The sequence below is a fragment of the Oncorhynchus mykiss genome, chromosome 21, assembly GCF_057628025.1.
Source record: "Oncorhynchus mykiss isolate SJ-2025 chromosome 21, ASM5762802v1, whole genome shotgun sequence".
In the NCBI taxonomy this organism is placed as follows: Eukaryota; Metazoa; Chordata; class Actinopteri; order Salmoniformes; family Salmonidae; genus Oncorhynchus; species Oncorhynchus mykiss.
The window spans coordinates 17,980,062-17,996,869 of record NC_143042.1 but is presented as its reverse complement, the minus strand read 5'-3'; the positions used below and the strand labels follow the sequence as shown (position 1 = coordinate 17,996,869).

Here is a 16,808-nt window from a genome sequence, read left to right as displayed (position 1 = left end):
CTGTTAAAACACATATGTCATCTGGAGTTATGGTATCACCCCTAGAGCAAAGGGGCCACTTCACCATGAATTGTTCAATGGCATTCATATTCATGCACACATATTTTCTCGATGGTGGTTGGTATACAAGTAAAATAGGGTGGGGTCACTTACAGGGAGCTCAGATGGAACTGGTTCACTTGTGGCAGGGGCGGAGTCATAAGTGGGGTTAACAATGTTGGGGTTGCAGATGGCAGGGTTGCAGTCTGGAGGCGTCTCGTCCTCTTCCTGCAAAAGAGGGCAAAGGTCAATTATCAAGTTCGAGGTTCCCCATGTTTTATTGTGCGTTAGCTTCTGAACAAACAGAATATCAGTAAATAGCTTTGCCTGCAATGAGACAAAAAGTCATTGTTGCACAACATTCAAGACATTCAACCAACACACTCACCTTAAAGTAGTGGAACTGGAACGGTTTGGTCTTGTGGGTGTAGAAGTGGTAGCCTACGAACCCAGCCCCAGCCATCAGCGTGATCAGCAGCACAACTCCAATCCCCATCCCTGCCTTGTGACCCGCGTGGAGCTGGGGGACCAGTCACAGATAGGGTCAGAAGTCAGACACAGGAGTCCACCAATACCTGACCTTACCAACTGATTTATGATCGGTTCTCACAATTTGAATCAGTCCGAATCTTAAACTATAAATCTGATCAAGGACCAGTAGTTTAGCAACATCTCGTCAGCGATCAAGGAGAGAAAATAAACAGAAAATGATGTAATAATCTCACCACTATCCAAGGGGGTGGGGCTTTGAGGGGTCCCTGCAGCACATGGATGATCCCATTGGATGCCAGGATGTCGGAGTCGACGATGAAGCGGTCGTTGATATAACGGGAGGAACTCTACAGAGAGAGATCAGGATGGGACCAGTTTGAGCTCACAGACTACAATCATGAGGTGAAACTTTATTTTCAGTGGTGAACTATTCTATAATATGTGGACTATGAGGCTGGTTCAGTAGCTAATTTTCTCAAACATCTTAGTCCAATCTAGGAGACCTGGTTAACCAGGGAAACATATAATACATTCATATAACGGGGACTGAAAAACAACAGAGAACCTGAGTGTGGTACAGTGAGTGAATGAACAAAGTACAGTAAGTACAGGGTTGATGTGTACAAGTACTGTAGCTCCATGTCTCACCAGGGCCTTGGGGTTGAGGAAGTCAACGATACCCAGGACAACGAGGCTTTGGCCCAGCCGGGTGCGGATACGGCTGCCGTTGGTCAGGTCTTTCAGGGCCAAGGCCCGGCCCTCTGAGAGATGGTACTCCATGTCCCTGTGGGTCAGTGTCTGGGCGATACAACACAGGAGAGTGAGTGCACACATTTATACATATGCATGTTCATATAAGTCTGAGTAAGGACTCTATTCAATCTGGATCACTGAAGCGGTACAGATTGGTCATTTCCGATTGGGCCGACATGCAGCGTTTACCAATAATGCAGTCTCCGCTAACGTGGGAAACAATGTGTTTGATGTATTTGACAGCATTCCACTTATTCACCTCCAGCCATTACCCTGAGCCGGTCCTCCCCAATGAAGGTGCCACCAACCTCCTGTGGTTATATTTTTAACAAAAAAATGCTTCTCTGCAAAAATCTGGGTAAAAGATTGAAAGGAACGTGAGTCTAATTCAGTGTATTTAGTAATTGCTTGCTTTTCTAAAGTCTACCAACTAAGATAATTAGACAAGCTAGCTACTCGGATTTGCGGGAACTGGAACACGCCGTCGTACACGTCGATCCAGAGCATCCCAAACATGCTCAATGGGTGACATGTCTGGTGAGTATGCAGGCCATGGAAGAACTGTGACATTTTCAGCTTCCAGGAATTGTGTACAGATCCTTGCAACATGGGGCCGTGCATGATCATGCTGAAACATGAGGTGATGGCGGCGGCAATGGGCCTAAGGATCTCGTCACGGTATGTCTGTGCATTTAAATTGCCATCGATAAAATGCAATTGTGTTCATTGTCTGTAGCTTGTGCCTGCCCATACCAAAACCCCACCTCCACTATGGGGCACTGTTCACAATGTTGACATCAGCAAGCCACGCGATGCCATACACGCTGTCTGCCATCTGCCCTGTACAATTGAAACCGGGATTCATCCCTGAAGATCACACTTCTCCAGCGTGCCAGTGGCCATCGAAAGGTGAGCATTTGCCCACTGAAGTCGGTTACGACGCCGAACTGCAGTCAGGTCAAGACCCTGGTGAGGACGACGAGCACTCAGATGAGCTTCCCCAAGACGGTTTCTGACAGTTTATGTGGAAATCTTTCGGTTGTGCAAACCCCCAGTTTCATCAGCTGTCCAGGTGACTGGTGTCAGACGATCCCGCAGGTGAGGAAGCCGGATGTGGAGGTCCTGGCCTGGCGTGGTCACGTGTTCTACGGTTGTAACTAACATTTTTATTTTATTATTATTATTTTGGATATTTAAACAGGACAAATCTCTATGGGCATGATGCCTCTGGTGGTAATGTACAGGGCTGTGTGTGAGTAGCTGTGTGAGACAGTGCATACACATGTTCGGGTGTGCATCATAATGCATGTCAGTGTGTCTGACAGGGTGTTCTTGTACCTGGTTCTGGTACAGTCCGGTATTATCAGGTACAAACAGAGTGGACTGGATGGTCAGGTTACTGAGGCGCATCATAAACTGTTTTCCTGACACGGACATCTGGGAGTAGTTCAGGATTTGCTGCAGGTAAAAACGACACCGGATCAGTAACAAACCACTGTGAGTGAACAAACAGTAAATCGAAACCTGAATAGAATGATACCATTTAGATACTCACAGAGAGGAAGTTGGAGAAGGTGGGCTTCTCAGTGAGAACCTGCAGGAGGTTTCCAGTGCAGGAGTATCCATCTCCTATATAACCTGCTTTACATTCACATTTCACCTCTGGAGGGGGACACACACACACCTTATGAAACACCTTAGAAAACACATTTTTCACACATAAAGAGGCCTGTCTCTCTCTCCCTCTTTCCCTCCCCACTCAATTATTCCCTCCTCTCCTTTTCCCCTCTTACCCTTGACCCTGTAGCAGAAGGTGTCCCAGGTCTCACTGAGGTTGTTGCGTAAGCCGTAGTCTACGATGCCCACGTGACCAAAGCCACACTTGGGGTTGGAGTAGGTGGTGGGGTAGGCCACTCTGGCCTGGTCCAGCCAGCTAGCCGCACACAGGTTGAACCCAGCCTGGAGACAGAGGGGTAGCATAGTAGGTGTTTGTCAGTCTGTGTGTGTGTGTGTATATGTATGTATGTGTGGGTAAAGGTGTTAGTGTATCTTTTCTGGTGTGTGTTAATGTGTGTGTGCTCACCTGCTGTGCGTAGGAGAGCTGTGTGTACGTGGCGATGGTTCCCCCCTCTCCTGTGCAGGCCTCCTGGGCCGATGTATAGTTCAGCTTGTACTGTCCCTTGTTGGACCGGAAGTGGAACACACCGACTGTGCTGTCTGGTGGGAGGGGGGGCACCAAAGATAGAAGATGTAAACATCACAGCATATCACACACCACATGTGTGCATTTGGGTCTTGGAAAAGAGCTATACTGTATATATATCCTATGTATTCTTATGCAGACTTTCAATGAAACTCCTATACAAGGAGTGTACAGTATGTGTGTGCGTGCATGGCGTACCCTCGTAGTGAAGGTCGGTACACTGGGCGTCAGAGTGGCACTGCCCGTTCTCCTGGAGACAACGGTTCACAAGAAGCTCCTTCACCTCACACGTCACACCATCCCCGATGTAGTTATCCTTACACACACACTTCTTCTTTCCCTGTACACACACACACACACACACACACACACACACACACACACACACACACACACACACACACACACACACACACACACACACACACACACACACACACACACACACACACACACACACACACACACACACACACACACACACACACACACAAAGCAAAGATGAATTCATATTTAAAGCAGACAAATAGCTGACATGCTAGGACTATTGGCGGTACGCTAATAAGTTACCATAGCAACCACTGTAGTACCCATGGCACCCCGTGGCTGACCCCTTACCGGCCCAGTCATGGTGCAGGTGGCGTGCTCGTGGCAACCCCCGTTGTCATCGACGGAGCAAGGGTCTACTGGCCGACAGATGAAGCCGTCTCCAGAGTGTCCCTGAGGGCAGGCACAGCTCACCTTCTCCCCCTTCTGACTGCACTTAGCTCCCTGGGCACAGCCACCGTTCCAGAACTTACACAGGTCGGCCACTAGAGGGCGATGGAGAGGAGGAAGGAGCAGCAAAATGAGAAATTCATGACACAGAAGAGAAGCAGTGATCAACAGTGGACTGGATTTGTTTCATGTGCTTATACACAGTATGTGTATGTGTGTGTGTTGTAGTACTCCAGTGTTGTCTCTGCAGGCCATTACCTATGCAGCTGATGCCGTCTCCCTCGTAGAAAAGTTTACATACACAGGTGTTGTTCTCTTTACATATGCCGTTCTGAGAGCAGGTTGGCGAGCAGACTGGACCCTCCGCTATAGGGAGAGGGGATGAAGGGTGACAGGAACAGTTAACATCAACGTTTAAATGATAAATATCAGTGTTTTAAATGTAGTAGAAACAGCTATTTCAAGATGATGGCTCTTGGGCTTCCTTTGTGTGGTGGACATTTTATAACTTGTGGTTCTTTACCTAGTTGTGTCTCACAGCGTTGCCCGGTCCAGCCCTGTTCACAGAAACAGGAGCCTGTCCCTTTAAGGCCTTCTTCACATGACCCATGCTCTGTGCAGTTACATGCTGAGGAAAAAATGACATCATATCACAAATCAGGTTCAAGATTCAGTATGGAGAATGATTCAAGAGGATACTAAATTAAGCCACACAAGATCAAGATGAAATTCTTCACACAAGGTAGCACAACTAAATCTTGAGATGAAGGTATCCACACTAGAGCGCTTACACACCTGTGCAGTCCGGTCCATAGTGGCCTTTTTTACACAACTCACAGGCGTCGCCATGGAAACCAGTGTCACATGTGCAGTTACCGTTGCCTAGGTGACCGTCATCACACTTTCCATGGTTCAAACAGGGAGATGTATTCCCGCCAGGACAAACTTGAGGTAAACAGGAACAGGAAGTCAAAGGCATGATGGGAAACAACTCAGATCTGTAGCCTTTCACTTCGAACACCTGCTTTAACAAATGCCAATCACATTTCTGAGACTGCATGAGACTTTTGGAGCTAGTCTTTGAGAATTACATTCATTATGGGGTTTTCACCACAAACTGTCATTGTTGTCCTATTTATTAGGCTGCATTCCAAATAGTACCCTGTTCCCTAGTACGTCTGACAAGTAGTGCACTATAAAGGGAATAACATGCCATTTGTGATGCAGTCTTGGTATGATCAGGGAGAGTCAAATTTTGGGAGTTCTTACCCAGACAGTCACGTCCGTAGAAGCCAGCACAGCACTTGGGTTGCCAGAGAACAAAAGTGCATATGGCCTGGCAGCCTTCATTCATATTCACTATCATGTGCAGGTCACATTTCTTCACCTCCTGCAGAATACATATACAGGGGCAGTTTTTAGTAGGGGAGAGATGCACGTGTTGTATTCACATAACGGTTACGACGGGTGGATGGATGAACAGATACCTTGAGTTTGGACCCAGGGGGGCAGCGTGTTGATGATGTGCAGAATGCACAGGGTAGCTACCACACAGGAGAAACACAGACAAAACATTCCAAGACAATAATCATTCTAATCACCTTATTCCACGGTAGCAATAAAAAAAATCTACTGCATGATATGGTCACACTCACCGGGAAATCTACAGTTTCCTTTTTGTCACAGCGACCCCCGAGGCTCGGCGGGTTCAGCAGACAGTCGATCCCATAGGCTATCCCACCGTTGAAGAGGAGGTGCCTCTGGATGATTCGGCAGTTCCCGTCGTTGAGGAAGATTTCACCCTGTGCAGAAAAGTACAACTCTCAGAAAATCTCTCAATCTTTCAATCCCATACATCTCTCAATCCAAATACCACAAGATGGCCTTACTTTTTTTTGCCTCGAAATTGATTTGATTCCGCATGTTAGTGTTGTACAAACACAACTCTACTTTGTTTTACTCACTATGTTGTCCAGCCCTCCACAGTTGGCTTTGAGTTCGGATCCCTGGAGCGTCCGTATAGGATCGATGTGGACCAGCTCTGCTGCATACACCTTGGTGTCTCGGAGGATGTGGTATTTGAGGTACTCCAGCAGGTGTCCTCTGTTCTGTGTGTTGTAAAGGAAGTCTTTCTGCTCCTGGGGCAGTGCGGCCATGGCGCGGTCCGACGGCAGGAACAATGTCACGGGCTGGTGGAGGGGGTCGTTCACCATTGCCATTACATCTGTGTCCTGCAGGGAGAAACAGAGAAGAACACCTTCTTTAACACTTTTCAGGGGAGAAGTTTAAGATTGTTATTCTCAGAATCCATAAAGGAAATAGGAACTTCACTGGGACAAATACTAACCAACAGCAGTTTGTAGAAGGTCTTGTAACCATTACCATCAGCCACATCAGTGAGGTTCAACTGTGAAGGGAGAGATGGAGAGGGAAAGAGAGAGGGACAGGGAGATGGTGATGAGTTATCCAATGATGGAGTGGTTGACAGATTTCAACAGGTATATTGATTACAAATACTCTATCTTTGTACATACTGGCCCCTCTATCACATCAGCCTTCTTCAGGCTCTCTGGTATCATGAAGGTGTCAATCTCATGGATGATCCCATTGATGCTCGGGTCATCACTGTGCACCACTTTCACCATGTTGTTGATGAGGATGGTACCCTGGAAACAAGGACAGGAGACCTCAGCTCTCTCACCACAACCATGGAATCTCTTCCTCAAATGTAGCAGAGGAACCAGATGCAACATCTGTGCATACTATACTTCTACACTTCTCAAGGTTTACAGTGCATTCAGAAAGTATTCAGACCCCTTGAATTTTCCATATTTTGTTACGTTACAGCCTTATTTAAAACATAAATAAAATAATAATAATCCTCATCAATCTACACACAATACCCCATAATGTCAAAGTGAAAACAAGTTTTTATTCATTTTTACAAATGTATTAAAAATAAAAAACTGTGCTTTGATCCTTTGCTATGAGAGTAGAAATTGAACTCAGGCGCACCCTGTTTCCATTGATCATCCTTGAGTTGTTCCTACAACTTGATTGGAGTCCACCTGTGGTAAATTCTATTGATTGGACATGATTTGGAAAGGCACACACCTGTCTATGTAAGGTCACACAGTTGACAGTGCATATCAGAGCAAATACCATGCCATGAGGTCGAAGGAATTGTCTGTAGAGCTCCGAGACAGGATTGTGTCGAGACACAGATCTGGGGAAAGGTACCAAAAAATGTCTGCAGCATTAAAGGTGCCCAAGAACACTGTGGCCGCCATCATTCTTAAATGGAAGAGGTTTGGAACCACTAAGCCTCGTCCTAGAGCTGGCTGCCCGACCAAACTGAGCAATCGGGGGAGAAGGGCCTTGGTCAGGGAGGTGACCAAGAACCAGATGGTCACTCTGACAGAGCTCCAGAGTTCCTATGTGAAGATGGGAGAACCTTCCAGAAGGACAACCATCTCTGCAGCACTCCACCAGTCAGGCCTTCATGGTAGAGTGGCCAGACGGAAGCCACTCATCAGTAAAAGGCACATGACAGCCCGCTTGGAGTTTGCCAAAAGGCACCTAGAGTCTCAGACCATGAGAAACAAGATTCTCTGGTCCAATGAAGCCAAGATTGAACTCTTTGGCCTGAATTCCAAGCGTCACGTCTGGAGGAAACCTGGCACCATCCCTACGGTGATGCATGGTGGTGGCAGCATCATGTTGTAGGGATGTTTTTCAGCATCAGGGACTGGGAGACTAGTCAGGATCGAGGGAAAGATGTACTGAGCAAAGTACAGAGAGATCTTTGATGAAAATCTGCTCCAGAGCCCTCAGGACCTCAGACTGGGGCGAAAGTTCACCTTCCAACAGGACAACGACCCTAAGCACACAGCCAAGACAACGCAGGAGTTGCTTTGGGACAAGTCTCTGAATATCCTTGAGTGGCCCAGCCAGAGCCCGGACTGGAACCCGGTCGAACATCTCTGGAGAGACCTGAAATTAGCTGTGCAGCAACACTCCCCATTCAACCTGACAGAGCTTGACAGGATCTGCAGAGAAGAAAGGGAGAAACTCCCCAAATACAGGTGTGCCAAGCTTGTAACATCATACCCAAGAAGCCTCGAGACTGTAATCGCCGCCAAATGTGCTTCAACACAGTACTGAGCAAAGGGTCTGAATACTTATGTAAATGTAATATATATGTTTATTTTTTTTAATACATTTGAAAACATTTAGAAAAGCCTGTATTTGCTTTGCCATTATGAGGTATTGTGTGTAGATTGATGGAGTCTGAATACTTTCCGAATGCACTTTATAAATAATGTCCAATCCATCATGATAATAGATTGAATCTAGGATAATAATCCAGACATTGAAGCAACCAATAGAATCCACTGGGAGTGTTGTAATCTCATTGGTTACCTCAGAGTAGGTGATGGTCAAGACGTCTCCCATGAGAGTGGTCAGGTTTCTGGGCGTGGTCAGGTCGCTGGCCAATAGGGTATGACATGACACAATGTGGTAGCGAAGAATCTTGGCCCTCTTCTCTCTCTTTGAGGGATGCCTCAACTCTTTTGCCTAAGAGCAAGTCATGAGACAAGATAAGATCAGTACACACACAGGTACATAAACACAGGCGCACACACACACACACACACACACACACACACACACACACACACACACACACACACACACACACACACACACACACACACACACACACACACACACACACACACACACACACACACTTTCCTACCGTCTCCCCCTGGCCGAAGGCCTCAGCTGTTGGAGCAAAGACTGTGAATGGACCCCGGCCCTTCAGAGAGATATCTGCCATCTGAAAACAAACAGCGTTCAACCAACAACATCTTTAGTTCATTTGCTATTATTTATATCAACAGTGATTGTGTTGTGCCTTTCTTATTAGGATGTGTATTTTAATGCAGAACATACATAAAAGTGTGCTACTGTCAGTGAGAGACTCACCATCAACCCAAGATAGAAATCCCTCAGTTTCCTGGTGAGAAGCTCCTGTAGATGAAAAAGACAAACACTGATCAATGGTCAAATGAAGAGTGTGAGTGAGTGAGTGTGTGTGTGTGTGTGAGAGAGAGAAATAAATAAATAAATAAATAAATAAAGTGAGAAAAGAGGTGTGAGCTTACATGGGGTATGTACGTGCACTAACAAATGGCAATCAAATGTAACTTTTACTTGATCATGCTATGTGTAGTCTCCTCTCCTGCTCACCTTGCCCACAGTGCCTTTGCAGCTAATGCCGTCGCCCATGTATCCACCCATACAGGTGCAGCTGCGTTCCCCTGGACCAGTCATATTACACCTGGCGTACCTGTGGCAGTCCCTTTGTTTCTGCCAAGAGGACAACCACTCTGTTACACTGTTCACCACACTGTTACACTGCTTACTACTCGGTTAAACTGTTCACCACCCTGTTACACTGTTCACCACACAGTTACACTGTTCACCACACTGTTACACTGTTCACCACACTGTTACACTGTTACACTGCTTACTACTCGGTTAAACTGTTCACCACCCTGTTACACTGTTCACCACACTGTTACACTTTTCACCACATTGTTACACCGTTCACTACATTGTTACACTGTTCACTACATTGTTACACTGTTCACTACATTGTTACACTGTTCACTACATTGTTACACTGTTCACTACATTGTTACACTGTTCACTACATTGTTACACTGTTCACTACATTGTTACACTGTTCACTACATTGTTACACTGTTCACTACATTGTTACACTGTTCACCACCCTGTTACACTGTTCACCACACTGTTACACTGTTCACCACACTGTTACACTGTTCACCACCCTGTTACACTGTTCACCACACTGTTACACTGTTCACCACACTGTTACACTGCTTACTACTCGGATAAACTGTTCACCACCCTGTTACACTGTTCACCACACTGTTACACTGTTCACCACACTGTTACACTGTTCACCACACTGTTACACTGCTTACTACTCGGTTAAACTGTTCACCACCCTGTTACACTGTTCACCACACTGTTACACTGTTCACCACCCTGTTACACTGTTCACCACCCTGTTACACTGTTCACCACCCTGTTACACTGTTCACCACACTGTTACACTGTTCACCACACTGTTACACTGTTCACCGCTATGTTACACTGTTCACAATGTTACACTGTTCACCACCCTGTTACACTGTTCACCACACTGTTACACTGTTCACCGCTCTGTTACACTGTTCACCACACTGTTACACTGCTTACTACTCGGTTAAACTGTCCACCACCCTGTTACACTGTTCACCACACTGTTACACTGTTCACCACCCTGTTACACTGTTCACCACCCTGTTACACTGTTCACCACACTGTTACACTGTTCACCACACTGTTACACTGTTCACCGCTCTGTTACACTGTTCACCACACTGTTACACTGTTCACCACCCTGTTACACAGTTCACCACCCTGTTACACTGTTCACCACACTGTTACACTGTTCACCACACTGTTACACTGTTCACCGCTCTGTTACACTGTTCACCACCCTGTTACACTGTTCACCACACTGTTACACTGCTTACTACTCGGTTAAACTGTTCACCACCCTGTTACACTGTTCACCACACTGTTCACCACCCTGTTACACTGTTCACCACCCTGTTACACTGTTCACCACACTGTTACACTGTTCACCACACTGTTACACTGCTTACTACTCGGTTAAACTGTTTACTACACTGTTACACTGTTCACCACACTGTTACACTGTTCACCACACTGTTACACTGTTCACCACCCTGTTACACTGTTCACCACCCTGTTACACTGTTCACCACACTGTTACACTGCTTACTACTCGGTTATACTGTTTACTACACTGTTACACTGTTCACCACACTGTTACACTGTTCACCACACTGTTACACTGTTCACCACCCTGTTACACTGCTTACTACTCGGTTAAACTGTTCACCACCCTGTTACACTGTTCACCACACTGTTCACCACCCTGTTACACTGTTCACCACCCTGTTACACTGTTCACCACACTGTTACACTGCTTACTACTCGGTTAAACTGTTTACTACAATGTTACACTGTTCACCACACTGTTACAGTGTTCACCACACTGTTACACTGTTTACTACACTGTTATACTGTTCACCACACTGTTACACTGTTCACCACCCTGTTACACTGTTCACCACCCTGTTACACTGCTTACTACTCGGTTAAACTGTTCAACATCCTGTTACACTGTTCACCACCCTGTTACACTGTTCACCACCCTGTTACACTGTTCACCACACTGTTACACTGTTCACCACCCTGTTGGACTGTTCACCACCCTGTTACACTGTTCACCACCCTGTTACACTGTTCACCACACTGTTACACTGTTCACCACACTGTTACACTGCTTACTACTCGGTTAAACTGTTTACTACACTGTTACACTGTTCACCACACTGTTACACTGTTCACCACACTGTTACACTGTTCACCACCCTGTTACACTGTTCACCACCCTGTTACACTGTTCACCACACTGTTACACTGCTTACTACTCGGTTAAACTGTTCACCACCCTGTTACACTGTTCACCACACTGTTACACTGTTCACCACCCTGTTGCACTGTTCACCACCCTGTTACACTGCTTACTACTCGGTTAAACTGTTCACCACCCTGTTACACTGTTCACCACACTGTTCACCACCCTGTTACACTGTTCACCACCCTGTTACACTGTTCACCACACTGTTACACTGCTTACTACTCGGTTAAACTGTTTACTACACTGTTACACTGTTTACTACACTGTTACAGTGTTCACCACACTGTTACACTGTTTACTACACTGTTATACTGTTCACCACACTGTTACACTGTTCACCACCCTGTTACACTGTTCACCACACGGTTACACTGTTCACCACACTGTTGCACTTCTTACTACACTGTTGCACTGTTCACCACCCTGTTACACTGCTTACTACTCGGTTAAACTGTTTACTACACTGTTATACTGTTCACCACACTGTTACACTGTTCACCACCCTGTTACACTGTTCACCACACTGTTACACTGTTCACCACACTGTTACACTGCTTACTACTCGGTTAAACTGTTTACTACACTGTTACACTGTTCAACACACTGTTACACAGTTCACCACTCTGTTACACTGTTCACCACATTGTTACACTGTTCACCACACTGTTACACTGTTCACCACACTGTTACACTGTTCACCACCATGTTACACTGTTCACCACCCTGTTACACTGTTCACCACACTGTTACACTGCTTACTACTCGGTTAAACTGTTCACCACCCTGTTACACTGTTCACCACACTGTTACACTGTTCACCACCCTGTTGCACTGTTCACCACCCTGTTACACTGCTTACTACTCGGTTAAACTGTTCACCACCCTGTTACACTGTTCACCACACTGTTCACCACCCTGTTACACTGTTCACCACCCTGTTACACTGTTCACCACACTGTTACACTGCTTACTACTCGGTTAAACTGTTTACTACACTGTTACACTGTTTACTACACTGTTACAGTGTTCACCACACTGTTACACTGTTTACTACACTGTTATACTGTTCACCACACTGTTACACTGTTCACCACCCTGTTACACTGTTCACCACACGGTTACACTGTTCACCACACTGTTGCACTTCTTACTACACTGTTGCACTGTTCACCACCCTGTTACACTGCTTACTACTCGGTTAAACTGTTTACTACACTGTTATACTGTTCACCACACTGTTACACTGTTCACCACCCTGTTACACTGTTCACCACACTGTTACACTGTTCACCACACTGTTACACTGCTTACTACTCGGTTAAACTGTTTACTACACTGTTACACTGTTCAACACACTGTTACACAGTTCACCACTCTGTTACACTGTTCACCACATTGTTACACTGTTCACCACACTGTTACACTGTTCACCACACTGTTACACTGTTCACCACCATGTTACACTGTTCACCACCCTGTTACACTGTTCACCACACTGTTACACTGCTTACTACTCGGTTAAACTGTTCACCACCCTGTTACACTGTTCACCACACTGTTACACTGTTCACCACCCTGTTGCACTGTTCACCACCCTGTTACACTGCTTACTACTCGGTTAAACTGTTCACCACCCTGTTACACTGTTCACCACACTGTTCACCACACTGTTACACTGTTCACCACACTGTTACACTGTTCACCACACTGTTACACTGTTTACTACTCGGTTAAACTGTTTACTACACTGTTACACTGTTCAACACACTGTTACACTGTTCACCACTCTGTTACACTGTTCACCACATTGTTACACTGTTCACCACACTGTTACACTGTTCACCACACGGTTACACTGTTCACCACACTGTTACACTGTTCACTACTCTTGTACACTGTTCAACACACTGTTACACTGTTTACTACACTGTTACACTGTTCAACACACTGTTACACTGTTTACTACACTGTTACACTGTTCACCACACTGTTACACTTTTCACAACTCTGTTACACGGTTCACCACACTGTTACACTGTTCACCGCTCTGTTACACTGTTCACCACACTGTTACACTGTTCACCACACTGTTACACTGTTCACCACACTGTTACACTTTTCACCGCTCTGTTACACTATTCACCACACTGTTACACTGTTCACCACACTGTTACACTGTTCACCGCTCTGTTACACTGTTCAACACACTGTTACACTTTTCACTACACTGTTACACTGTTCACCACACTGTTACACTGTTTACTACACTGTTACACTGTTCACCACACTGTTACACTTTTCACCACACTGTTACACTGTTCACCACACTGTTACACTGTTCACCACACTGTTACACTGTTCACCACACTTTTACACTGTTCACCACATTGTTACACTCTTCAGAACACTGTTACACTGTTCACCACATTGTTACACTGTTCACTACTCTGTTACACTGTTCACCACACTGTTACACTGTTCACCACATTGTTACACTGTTCACCACATTGTTACACTGTTCACCACACTGTTACACTGTTCACCGCTCTGTTGCACTGTTCACCACACTGTTACACTGTTCACCACATTGTTACACTGTTCACCACACTGTTACACTGTTCACCACATTGTTACACTGTTCACTACTCTGTTACACTGTTCACACCTCTGTTACACTGTTCACACCTCTGTTACACTGTTCACTACACTGTTACACTGTTCACCACATTGTTACACTGTTCACCACACTGTTACACTGTTACACTGTTCACCACATTGTTACACCGTTCACCACTCTGTTACACTGTTCACTACATTTACACTGTTCACTACATTGTTACACTGTTCACTACATTATTACACTGTTCACTACATTTACACTGTTCACTACATTGTTACACTGTTCACTACATTGTTACACTGTTCACTACATTGTTACACTGTTCACTACATTTACACTGTTCACCACATTGTTACACTGTTCACCACACTGTTACACTGTTCACCACTATGTTACACTGTTCACTACACTGTTACACTGTTCACCACATTGTTACACTGTTCACCACACTGTTACACTGTTCACCACATTGTTACACCATTCACCACTCTGTTACACTGTTCACTACATTTACAATGTTCACTACATTGTTACACTGTTCACTACATTGTTACACTGATCACTACATTTACACTGTCCACTACATTGTTACACTGTTCACTACATTGTTACACTGTTCACTACATTGTTACAGTGTTCAGTACATTTACACTGTTCACCACATTGTTACACTGTTCACCACTCTGTTACACTGTTCACTACATTGTTACACTGTTCACTACATTTACACTGTTCACCACACTGTTACACTGTTCACCACACTGTTACACTGTTCACCACACTGTTACACTGTGCACTACACTGTTACACTGTTCACCACTCTGTTACACTGTTCACTACACTGTTACACTGTTCACCACACTGTTACACTGTTCACCACATTGTTACACTGTTCACCACACTGTTACACTGTTCACCACATTGTTACACTGTTCACTACTCTGTTACACTGTTCACCACTCTGTTACATTGTTCACTACTCTGTTACACTGTTCACCACACTGTTACACTGTTCACCACATTGTTACACTGTTCACCACTCTGTTACACTGTTCACCACACTGTTACACTGTTCACCACACTGTTACACTGTTCACCACATTGTTACACTGTTCACTACTCTGTTACACTGTTCACCACACTGTTATACTGTTCACCACATTGTTACACTGTTCACCACACTGTTACACTGTTCACCACATTGTTACACTGTTCACCACACTGTTACACTGTTCACCACACTGTTACACTGTTCGCCACTCTGTTGCACTGTTCACCACACTGTTACACTGTTCACCACATTGTTACACTGTTCACCACACTGTTACACTGTTCACCACATTGTTACACTGTTCACTACTCTGTTACACTGTTCACCACTCTGTTACACTGTTCACTACACTGTTACACTGTTCACCACATTGTTACACTGTTCACCACACTGTTACACTGTTCACCACATTGTTACACCGTTCACCACTCTGTTACACTGTTCACTACATTTACACTGTTCACTACATTGTTACACTGTTCACTACATTGTTACACTGTTCACTACATTTACACTGTTCACTACATTGTTACACTGTTCACTACATTGTTACACTGTTCACTACATTGTTACGCTGTTCATTACATTTACACTGTTCACCACATTGTTACACTGTTCACCACACTATTACACTGTTCACCACTCTGTTACACTGTTCACCACATTGTTACACTGTTCACCACTCTGTTACACTGTTCACTACATTGTTACACTGTTCACTACATTTGCACTGTTCACTACATTGTTACACTGTTCACTACATTTACACTGTTCACCACATTGTTACACTGTTCACCACTCTGTTACACTGTTCACCATACTGTTACACTGTTCACCACTCTGTTACACTGTTCACCACTCTGTTACACTGTTCACTACATTAACACTGTATTGAGGGAGAGATTAGAGATGTACCGTTCGACAGAGGTTGATAACCGTACAAGACTCCTTCCCATCTCCTGTGTAGCCTTGGCTGCACACACACGACGTCTGGATAAAAAACATGAAATAAGTCAGTTCACTGTTTTACAACAGATTGATGGACACCGAACACACACAACAGACCGACCAACCAACCAACTTACTTTGTTAGGTCCGGTGTGAATACAGTCTGCATTCACATGGCAGCCTCCTTTACCGTCCAGGCAGGGGTTAATCTCTGAGGGAAAATAAAACAATGTTTAACATTGTTTGGGTCGAAATTGGCTCAAATCATTTCTTACCGTTACTTTCAGTGGTAGCCCAGCTCGAGATAACAAAACGAACAAACACAGCTGAAACTCAACATTATTTCAGAACCTGACCTGTCAAAGTGTGTAGATTAAAGATGCACACTTAC

The 16,808-nt window shown here is 45.1% G+C and overlaps 1 protein-coding gene across 2 annotated transcripts in view; it reads right to left on the bottom strand.

The window, feature by feature from the left end:
* Window positions 1–16,808, bottom strand: part of stab2 (stabilin 2) — a 41,431-nt gene that overhangs the window by 1,236 nt on the left and 23,387 nt on the right. For both annotated transcript variants that reach the window (XM_036957507.2, XM_036957508.2), the window contains 25 exons: window positions 16,555–16,628; window positions 16,385–16,459; window positions 9,461–9,580; window positions 9,197–9,241; window positions 8,967–9,047; window positions 8,627–8,782; window positions 6,739–6,870; window positions 6,552–6,611; window positions 6,169–6,435; window positions 5,860–6,006; window positions 5,692–5,748; window positions 5,474–5,594; window positions 5,000–5,149; window positions 4,728–4,832; window positions 4,463–4,570; window positions 4,106–4,299; window positions 3,686–3,827; window positions 3,368–3,501; window positions 3,078–3,243; window positions 2,840–2,946; window positions 2,623–2,742; window positions 1,180–1,329; window positions 765–878; window positions 428–559; window positions 154–267 (listed from right to left, as the gene is read on the bottom strand). In XM_036957507.2, coding sequence (XP_036813402.2) covers window positions 154–267; window positions 428–559; window positions 765–878; window positions 1,180–1,329; window positions 2,623–2,742; window positions 2,840–2,946; window positions 3,078–3,243; window positions 3,368–3,501; window positions 3,686–3,827; window positions 4,106–4,299; window positions 4,463–4,570; window positions 4,728–4,832; window positions 5,000–5,149; window positions 5,474–5,594; window positions 5,692–5,748; window positions 5,860–6,006; window positions 6,169–6,435; window positions 6,552–6,611; window positions 6,739–6,870; window positions 8,627–8,782; window positions 8,967–9,047; window positions 9,197–9,241; window positions 9,461–9,580; window positions 16,385–16,459; window positions 16,555–16,628 — 3,071 coding nt within the window. The remainder of the gene's footprint in view (window positions 1–153; window positions 268–427; window positions 560–764; window positions 879–1,179; window positions 1,330–2,622; window positions 2,743–2,839; window positions 2,947–3,077; window positions 3,244–3,367; window positions 3,502–3,685; window positions 3,828–4,105; window positions 4,300–4,462; window positions 4,571–4,727; window positions 4,833–4,999; window positions 5,150–5,473; window positions 5,595–5,691; window positions 5,749–5,859; window positions 6,007–6,168; window positions 6,436–6,551; window positions 6,612–6,738; window positions 6,871–8,626; window positions 8,783–8,966; window positions 9,048–9,196; window positions 9,242–9,460; window positions 9,581–16,384; window positions 16,460–16,554; window positions 16,629–16,808) is intronic.